The sequence below is a fragment of the Urocitellus parryii genome, chromosome 6 (assembly GCF_045843805.1).
Source record: "Urocitellus parryii isolate mUroPar1 chromosome 6, mUroPar1.hap1, whole genome shotgun sequence".
Classification (NCBI taxonomy): Eukaryota; Metazoa; Chordata; class Mammalia; order Rodentia; family Sciuridae; genus Urocitellus; species Urocitellus parryii.
In genome coordinates this window covers 148,224,472-148,234,062 of record NC_135536.1, presented here as the reverse complement: position 1 = coordinate 148,234,062, position 9,591 = coordinate 148,224,472, and the positions used below count along the sequence as shown (strand labels likewise).

General features: G+C 35.3%; 1 protein-coding gene across 8 annotated transcripts in view; it reads right to left on the bottom strand.

The window, feature by feature from the left end:
* Positions 1-1,706: 1,706 nt before the first annotated feature.
* Tjp1 (tight junction protein 1) overlaps positions 1,707-9,591 on the bottom strand; it is a 230,210-nt gene continuing 222,325 nt past the window's right edge. For 7 of the 8 annotated variants that reach the window (XM_077800270.1, XM_026406956.2, XM_026406958.2 and 4 more), the window contains 4 exons: positions 8,585-9,062; positions 6,855-7,072; positions 5,476-5,619; positions 1,707-3,272 (listed from right to left, as the gene is read on the bottom strand). In XM_077800270.1, coding sequence (XP_077656396.1) covers positions 3,178-3,272; positions 5,476-5,619; positions 6,855-7,072; positions 8,585-9,062 — 935 coding nt within the window. In that variant the 3' untranslated portion in view covers positions 1,707-3,177. The remainder of the gene's footprint in view (positions 3,273-5,475; positions 5,620-6,854; positions 7,073-8,584; positions 9,063-9,591) is intronic. The other variant, XM_077800271.1, reaches the window with a different exon arrangement.

Genomic DNA, 9,591 nt, shown 5'->3' with positions numbered 1-9,591 from the left:
TCAAATATAACACTGAATAGTCTAAGTGAAACTTGACACATAACCTCACACTACACATAAAATTAATCAAACACAAATGTAAAATCTTTAAAAAGTTCTGAAAGAAAACTTAAAATTCTATGTTGAAAGTTAGACAAAATTTTCTAAGATATTATACTAAAAGTTACAATCCATGAAAGAAAAGTCATAAGCTGGACTTCATCAAAATCAACTCCCATTCTTGGACAGTATTAAGAAAAGAAAGATTTGCAAATCACAAATTACACAATCAATGTGCATCTAGAATATATGAAGAGCTCTCAAAAATCAGAAAATAAGCAATGAAATTTTAAAAATGGATAAAATCTGACCAGATACTAAACCAAAAAGAGGACATATTGATGGTGAATAAAAGATGTTTAACATCAAGAGTCATTAGAGATATACAAATCAAAAACCACAGTGAGACAGCCTAAAAGAATGGTCAAGATAAAAATTACTGACAAAACTAATAGCTGGTAAGACACAGAGCTGGATGGACCCTCAGCCTGCTGATAGAACTGCAAAATGGTACAGGAACTCTGGAAAACAGTTTAGCTGTTTCTTACAGGTTAATAACATCCAATTACCAGATGAGCCAGTGATCCTGCTCCTAGATATTTATCCAACTGAAATGAAAGCTTATGTTCACACAAAGGCTTGTATGCAAATGTTTAAAACTGCTTTATTTATCAACTCTAAAACCTGGAAACAAGCCAAGAGTTCCTTAATTAGGGAATGGATCAAGAAACTCTGGCATGGCTGTATATCACAAGAATACTTGGTAATCAAAAAGGACTGATACCTGCAACGTGGTAAATGTATCTCAAATGCATTGCAGGTCTGTGGCACTTTAGCCATAGATTTTAAGACTACATATTCTATGATTACATTTATAGGACACCTTCAAAAAGGCAAACTATAGGAACAGAAAAGACATCACTGATGACCAGGAGCTGATTAGTCTACAAGGAGGAAGGAACTCCAGGGGCCAGGCAGAGGATGAGAAAATTGTTGTATAATTGTGGTAATGGTTATGACAGTATGGTTTATTAAAATTTGAAAAACTATATAGTTTAAAAAGGGTTAGTTATGATATATAAATTATACCTTAATAAAAAAAGAAATGAAACAAAATCCACAAACACGGACTAAATCTATAAAGATGTTCAGTAAACACTATGACAATGCCTTAAATAGCAATAAAGATGGGTGATTAAACAAACCTCTTTCTATCTCTTGATGGGAGCACCTCCCTCCTTGATAGTACTGGGGATTTACCCAGCGCTTTGCACATGCTGGGGAAGTGCTTCACCATTGAAATACATCCCCAGTTCCCATGTTTTCTGGAGAACAAATCATATGCAAATTGGTCCTAGTGAAAATACACACACACATATACATACATGCTCATAGTGCTCTGGAGAGACAGTCTGCCTGCTTCTTTTTCCTACTCAGTGGCTTTGACCTGAAGTCCTTCTGACTAGCAATGCCCACCCCACAGTACACACTGGCCATAGGGAACAGATTCTGCATGTGCAGCACCAGATCTGAGGCAGCAGCGAGTGACCTGTATGAAGAGGATTAATGTGTACAGGATTTAAAAGTAGGATTATAAAGTTGCATGAAACTAAATGTGGGCAAACAAACCAAACCAGAACATTACTTTAAAAAGTTTTATTCTGCAGATTTAGAAATTTGAGATTTTTAATAACCGCAAAAGAAATTCAGTCACACCTAATGATTGATTAACAGAATGTAGTGGTGTATTATCTAAACAAAAATCGTGCTGATGTGCCATAATAAATTGTCTATTAGTAAAAAAATACACTTTAGGGCACAGCATTGTATCACAAATTACAGTAGGGATACTTTGCAAGAATTTAATCAAACTAGAGAATTCTGAGTAACTCTTTTAAATGCAGCACTTAAAAATGTAACAACTCTGTGCATTCTTTTTCTTAAAAAAATGACCTTGTATGTGTCATAGAAATGCTGCTTTATTGCTGCAGAGGTCAAAGTTCAAGGCTCAAGAGGTACAGGAGAGAATACAAAGGTAGCCTTTCTTAGAAATTCGGTTTTGTTTATGTATAAAAAAGGTAAAGTTTATAAAAGTTAATTTACAAACCAAGAACAAAAGTGGTATGCACGCATTTATGTACAAGCATCCTTAAAACATCAAAGTTTCAAATGCCAAAAGAACAGAAAACCACTGCCCCTTGTCAAAAAAAAAAAAAAGAAAAAAAAGACAGAAAAGAAAGAAAAAGAAAAAAAAGAAAGAGAGGAAGAGAAAGAGAAAAAGGAAATTTCTAAATCATACCATACACCATTATTTTCTGCTAGGTGATTACACATTTCTGAAACCACCAAATTCACAATTTACTCAATCTTTTCCATGATACAGTATGTAGATGTGCACAAAAGCCATAAAAACTCAGTAATACATAGCAAGAACAATCTAAGAATTAAAAACATGAGGGTAAGGCATTCCTGCTGGTTAGTATTTCTGTGGTGATATGGTTAATTTATAGATCCAAAGAGGCCATGGAACCAGTCTCACATGCTTTGGTGTCCTCCCTAAGAAAAATGTGTTTTCATATACAATAAGTAATTGTCTTTATTTGACCCTCCCCCCTCCCCAAAGTTATAAATTCCCCTGCTGTACATTTCTGTTAAATCCACTACACTGGTTATATATTCCAGGTGCATTTAAAAAATGTGTGCATATTACCTCATGCATAATAAAATAAAATGTGTATGCTAGGCCAAGGCCATAATAAAGTTTCAAACAGTGTACTTTGGAAAGAACAGAACTGAAATGCACCCCCATTTACTGGCTGGTATCTTAACGGAAATCAGTATGTGAAGTTAAGCAGTGAATGTAAAAAAGTACAAAAATCATTACAAAACAAAATATCTTTGAACCTCTAGCCAATACCAACAGTTCTTCAATCATAAACATGCAGTCTGTAGCATGTTTTTAGACCATGGTTCAGAAGCATGCTCACTAATCTTCATAAGTTCCAACAAATGCTTAATACTAACAAACTGTAGTATCAATTCTAAGAAAAGTATAATACTTGATAGAGTGGTTCCATTTAAATTTAGTAAGTTCAACCCGGTTTCACATTATTTAATCAAATTCCTATATTTTAAGAATTAAAAATGGTCAATCAGGACAGAAACACAGTTTGCTCCAACAAGATAATTTGGATCTCCAGGAAGACACTTGTTTTGCCAGGTTTTAGGCTCACCTATGAGATAAAGAGAAATAAATGTTATTTATAGTTGGCTAAACTGTTATCTATAACACTTCACAATTATGGGCAAAAATAAATACATTTATTATTTGATATAACTTTCTTCTATATCTTTAGCATATTGTATATATATTAAAACTCTTTAGTGCTACATGTTAATGCAGTGTTGCTGGCAACAAATAATTTGAAAGCTGTTTCAAATAACTTTTACCATAAGTTCACTGGCCTTTTCAAATAATGAATGAAGTTTGGGCAACCATGTGCCTAGGACAGATCCAGTTTGCCCCTGAGTCTACATAATTATTAAAAACGTCTTTCACTTTTAAAAGTTTGGAAAATAATTATATGATCATCCATGTGAGAAGACATCTGTTATGTTTGTTCATAGATCAAAAAATGAAACTCCTGCAGAATCTATCTTCTAAAGAACCTTTCTGTCTTACAAAATCAAATCAAAATAAAAACCAGCAAGACCGCCCCACCCAATTCTTGTCGTGCAACAAAATCATTTGTGGACCTTTAAAAACTCACTCTCTGTGTAGGTTCGAGGCAGGTACTGAGCTTTTGAGTTTTAATAAGCTCTTGGTGTTTTAAGATATGAAGCTAGCATTAAGAATCTCTGGGCAACAGGTATTAAATGTAAAGAAGGTCAAAACATCTGTATGTTTCTGTGGCATCCAAGATGACAGTCAAAACCACGACTTTTGTTTCCCTTAGAGCAATAACTTTCAACCAGAAGTAACTGATTCTGTGTCCAAGGGACAATGTCTGAAGACTTTTTTTTTTTTTTTTTTTGCTTGACACAACTGGAATATAGTGGGGGAGAGTCCAGAAGAGCCACCAAGTATCTGGTAGCAGACAGAACAGCCCCCACAACAAAAGATTATTTGGCCCAAGATGTCAAGGATACCAGTTGGGCATGTTTTCTATAGTAAGCTATACATCACCTAAGTAGTATTTAGAGTCAGTAACATCTTATGATAGGATCAGTGCTTTCTAAACAGTGATTTAACTTCAGATACAGATGGGCTGTGTATTACTGGAAAGAGCAAACTGTTCAGGTGATCAGAGAATTGTAACAACTCTAGACATAAACAAAAACATCTCATCTTTAGTCTTGAGTTTTTGTTGGGATTATTTAGTAGTTAAAATCTATAGTGACTTCTTGAGGGAATATTTATAGCAGCAACACATTCTAAAGCCATCTAGGATTCATACAGTTACAAGTATCTTCCGGGTAAACATACTCAAACTCAACAGAATAAGTAATCTAACACAACTTATGTTTTATCACATAAAATACTGGATATAACAAATGTGGAAATCATTAATCCTTAATATAGTATCTGGGAAAAGATCATTTAAAAAGCAAGTAATTATCTTAAAGATCCCATTCTAATTTGGTTTAGAGCAAAATCAGATCTCATGGTATACTATCTGGCTTTTGGAATATACATTTTAAATACAGTTTCAAACTAGGCTAATAAAATTTTTAATGGAGTCCTTGAAGAAATAGCTTTAATACCTGGCATGTTAAATGTTATTTATTTTTTTCTAAAAGATGGAGTATTTATAAAAGAGGAAAAATGCTATTTATATACAATTTTTTTTGCTGGGTTACTTTAAAATATGCTCCTACTATAATCTTTATTCCACAACCTCTATTTGATAAATCTACTAATTTATCAAAAATTCAGAAGCAAAACTTTAAATTCTTATTTTTCTATACTAGGTTCTCATAGAGTGATGTACCAATAATAAAGACAGTTCCAACTGGTAACTGACTTAAATCACTTAAGGAAGTGAGAAAATGTGAAAATGCAAGGAAAACTTTGAAATCATGATCTTAAGAGCAAAAAGTCATTTAAAAAATAGAACTTTTAGAGTTTTACACTGAAAAACCATGGCCAAGTATGATCACAGTGGAAGATCTTTTCCCTTTTAAGTTTCTCTGGTATACATGTTTTTTAGATTTAAAAAAATAATAAAGAAATAGTAACCAAAAATAGAAATAATTACATGAAGGGACCAAATCATTTCCGTAAAATGATAAAAATTTGTTGACACTGATGATGCCTACAAGGCCACAGGAACAGAGGTAAAGATCTGCTAACATACAGCATGACAGCATGATTAGCCCAATTTTAATCAATGACAGTACCCAAAGCCCCCAGAGGACAGAGTGAAGACAGCATACCCGACGAAGAGTCGGATGATTTTAGAGCAAAAGACCAACCGTCAGGAGTCATAGACGCACAGTGTGGTAAGCGCAGTTCCACAGGCTTCAGGAACTTGAGGCCATGGGGCCCACACATCACTAAGGGACTCAGCAGAGTTTCACCTGGAGTCAGGGAAAGGGACAGGCAAGAGGTGAAATGAGGATCTTTCTTTTGGACACATAGTTTTCTCCTCACCCCACTTCTAACTATATACTATATAGCCAAACGGGATTAGTTTTCTATAGCACTACTGACCCATAACAGAAGCCACAAATTTAATTCAAAATTTTCTCACAGCCAAATTAGAAAGAAAAAGAAACAAATCATACCAATTTTAATATTTTATCTAACTCAATAAAACTGAAACATCATTATTCCAAAATGTAATCAATACACTAACACTTTGAAATTGGTATTTTACATTTCTAACACCTTTTAATTCGAGAAAGCTACATTTCAAGTGCCAAACATCCACATTTAGCTAGTAGCTACCACATTCAACCTTATAGGTCTACACTGCACAACATATTCAAATGTACTTTCCACAAATATCACTTTTATCTTCCATTTCTGAATGTCTGTTATAGACTTAGTTTAAGAAATTCATGCAAGACCAACGTAATCAGTCTTATTGGTTTTTAAGACAAGCTATCCCAAAATTAGCATATAGAATCAGATTTCAGTATTCTGGCAAAATATAAAAGTAAGCTAAGGTCAGTGTAGTCAGAGAAGTAAAGTACTGTTAAAAGACATAATACAGCTCATCATAATTTCACCCTGATAAGTCCAGGAAGGTTGTGAAAACAGCAGCATTCCTAGTTCCTTAGGAAGCACAGATACACTCTGATGTCTTCTAAAGATATTTCATTTATTCTGCTGAGTGTTTACTAGTGCTAGCTTCTGGAGTGATGAGTAAGACAGCCCTGCCTCAACAGCATCTGTAATCAGGTGACAGGCAGGGCAAAGCCTTTCTGAGTGGGGCTCCTTAATCCATCTCCAGAGATGAAAGGGTAGAATGGTTCAAAGGCAAATTTGGTTAGGTCAGCCAAGACTGCCTGGCAGACAGGTGTGAGGGACATCTAGTGGCCTGTCACCTGCCAACACTTTGGATTTCATCATGAAAGTAAAGAATGCATTGTGGAAGGTCAGTGTGGTTCCACTATGGACGACCCACCACATGTCCATGATGCTGCTCCCTTTCACAGAGTTCATTTGAGAGGTCCTTCCTGTTGGAAGGAACATGCTGTGGTTGGCCCAGAGTGAACAGAGAAGCTGCTAGCTTTTATCCCACAGGGCAACTTTTAAGTTACTAGAACTAAGCAGAAAAATAAATAACATTTACCTAAATAACATTTACCTTTCTCTTTATCTAAAGGTGGGAGGATGCTATTGTCTCGGCAGACCTTGAAATAGATTTCTTGCTCAATTCCTTCGGGAATGGCTCCTTGTGGAATAATTATACTAACACCAGTTTCTATGGAACTCAACACCCCACCGTTGCTGTTAAATATGCCTCGGGCTGTGGCAACCACAGTATGACCATCTTCATCTTCATCTTCTTCCATAGCTGAAGGACTGAGAGTTCAGAAATAGCTAATAAGTAAATTCCTAATAACACACAGGAGTATTCCCTTTATTAACTATTTAATAGGTGGTTTCATTTTATTTCTACATATGATCGAGAAGTTACTTTAACAAGATAAGTTTTTAGTCAAAGATTTTACCCAGAGAGATAATTAAGCATATTTTTTCTTAGAGAAATCAATTGTATTTCTGATAACGAGTTAGCATCATTACTGACTATGCAATATGAGTGTATAAAACCTGATATCTTGGCTTTTAATAAAAGAAAGACATTTCAATACCCATCAACATATTACTTTTTTAAATTGATGGTTAGTCACAATTTAATTGGTAGCATTTTCTTTAATCTTCTTAGTGATACATGTAACTATGGTGTTTACAGCTGAGAACATCTTAGATTTGATAAAGTCTCTCTAGAATTTTAAGTGTGCAGATGCATGGCCCTTCCTAAGCATTTCCCTACCAAACAACCATACTATCAAAGCCAAGGCTTCCAAGGTTACAAAAGTAAAGTCCCTGGTATGGGTACATCCCAAAGATCCATGAAAGAGAAACTAGGTTAACTTAGTACAGAAGAATATCAAAGGTAAAAAAAAGATGTGGTATTAATGACTGCTTAAAAATGGAGTTTATCAAGACTTTCTGAAGTAAAGTTTTAATGCTGAACTTAAGGTGGGCAGAAAAATGGACCAATAACGTAGAAGCATATAAAGGGCAGCTGCAGCTTCATTCCAGCATGACTGGAGTGTGAGGGATGGAATCTTATGGCACAATTGCAAGATTAGCAGAGCCCATTGCCTGAGGTGGTAATACCATATAGTCCCTACAAAGCAGGAGTCCCCTGTGGGCCATCCCTGACAACCTGTGAGTTTGAAAACATAACTGGACTTAGGAGGCTGATCTGATATGTGGCCAGATGGGTCTGGTCAGTCACTAATGAGAAAACAGAATGCATCTGAGTGAGATTCTAGGTAGGTTCACTTTGTCTCATTTGCTCAACCATCTTATTAGTAACTGTTGTTTCATAATAGCAGTTTTTGGGGTTATTACATCTCTATTTTTGAGTATCCATGGTGAACAAATAGAAGATGAGTAATACAGGTACTCATTTTTCTAAGATATTCTTCAAATATACCTCACCAGTAGAAGTTAGGAGGTTACAGGAAACCATGGTCAGCTAAGAGTATGGGCTTTTAGGTCAGATGACCAGGGGCTGAATCGGGTTTACCTTGCCTTAGCTATGTGACCTTGGGCAAACTGTTTTCTGTCACAAATGGATAAGTGACAATACCTACCAATCATACATGATTATTAGCTTTTTAATGTTATTAACATCTGATACCTCCCAGAGATACAGAATGATATTCATAGTAAGGACATTTTTTAGTTTATATACAGAATTACAATTATCATTTCAAGTCCAAAATCACATAAACTATATTGAACTTAACATAAAACAAATCAAAGGGCTAATGTTTACACAAAGGCAAATAAGAATCTTACCTCACAGGAATAGCTTTAGGCACTGTGCTGATATTATTTATTTGATATTTAGGCTTATCTGCATGGATGGAGAAAGTTTCAACTCCACTGTCAAACTCAGGAGGCTGTGCTGAACTGTGTGCTTTCATAAGAGTTTTTGGAGAAGTGGGAGCTTTTGAAGACAAGTCAGGTTTATGTACAGTTTCACTTGGCAGAAGATTGTGATTGAATTTTGGACTTTCAAACTTTCGTTCAAATGGTCGGGCAGAACTTGTATATGGTTTTGGTGTGAATCGATTGTATGCTGGAGTGATCATTTTCTGAGTCTGCTCAGCTCCATTAACTGGAGCTTTATCTGAAAAATTTTTCTGGGGATAGAAAGTAGTCTGAGCAGTCTCTTCTCGGTTTGGTGGTCTGAAAGTTGCTGGCTTACTTTGAGATGGAGGTGGGTCTGGTTTGGACACTAAAGAATTCTGAAAATCCAGTGATACGGAATTACCTGAAAAACAAACATGAAAATTTTTTAAAATGTCCTGAAAAAAGTTTTAGTAGCCCTTTGATGTCTTGTCTAGCTCGGCTTGTCCTTGTGCTGGAGTAGAAGCCCAGGTCTGGGTAGTACACTCAGAGCTATTAGTGTACTCTGTTGCCTTGAATTCAGGGTCATGCTGTAAGGGTCCTGACCTCCAGAGACTAGTGTCTGAGCAACCCTCTTCCAATATCCACCACAAATGAGAAACAGAATGACAAATTTGATTCATTAAAAATTTCGGTAATGAATAGCTCACCATAACCAAAGTTAAAGAAAAGAGCCACATATTAGAAGATATTTACAAAGTAAACACCTAATAAAGTATTAACATCTAAAACCTAGACAGAATACCTATACATTTGTTTAAAAAAAAAAAACCCTCAATCAAACAGAAAAATGGGCAAAAAATGAAAGTGGCAACTAGAGTGCCCATTAACTGTACAGTAAGATACTTGACCTATTAGGAAAATGTAAAGCAAACCCCCAAATAAACCATTAA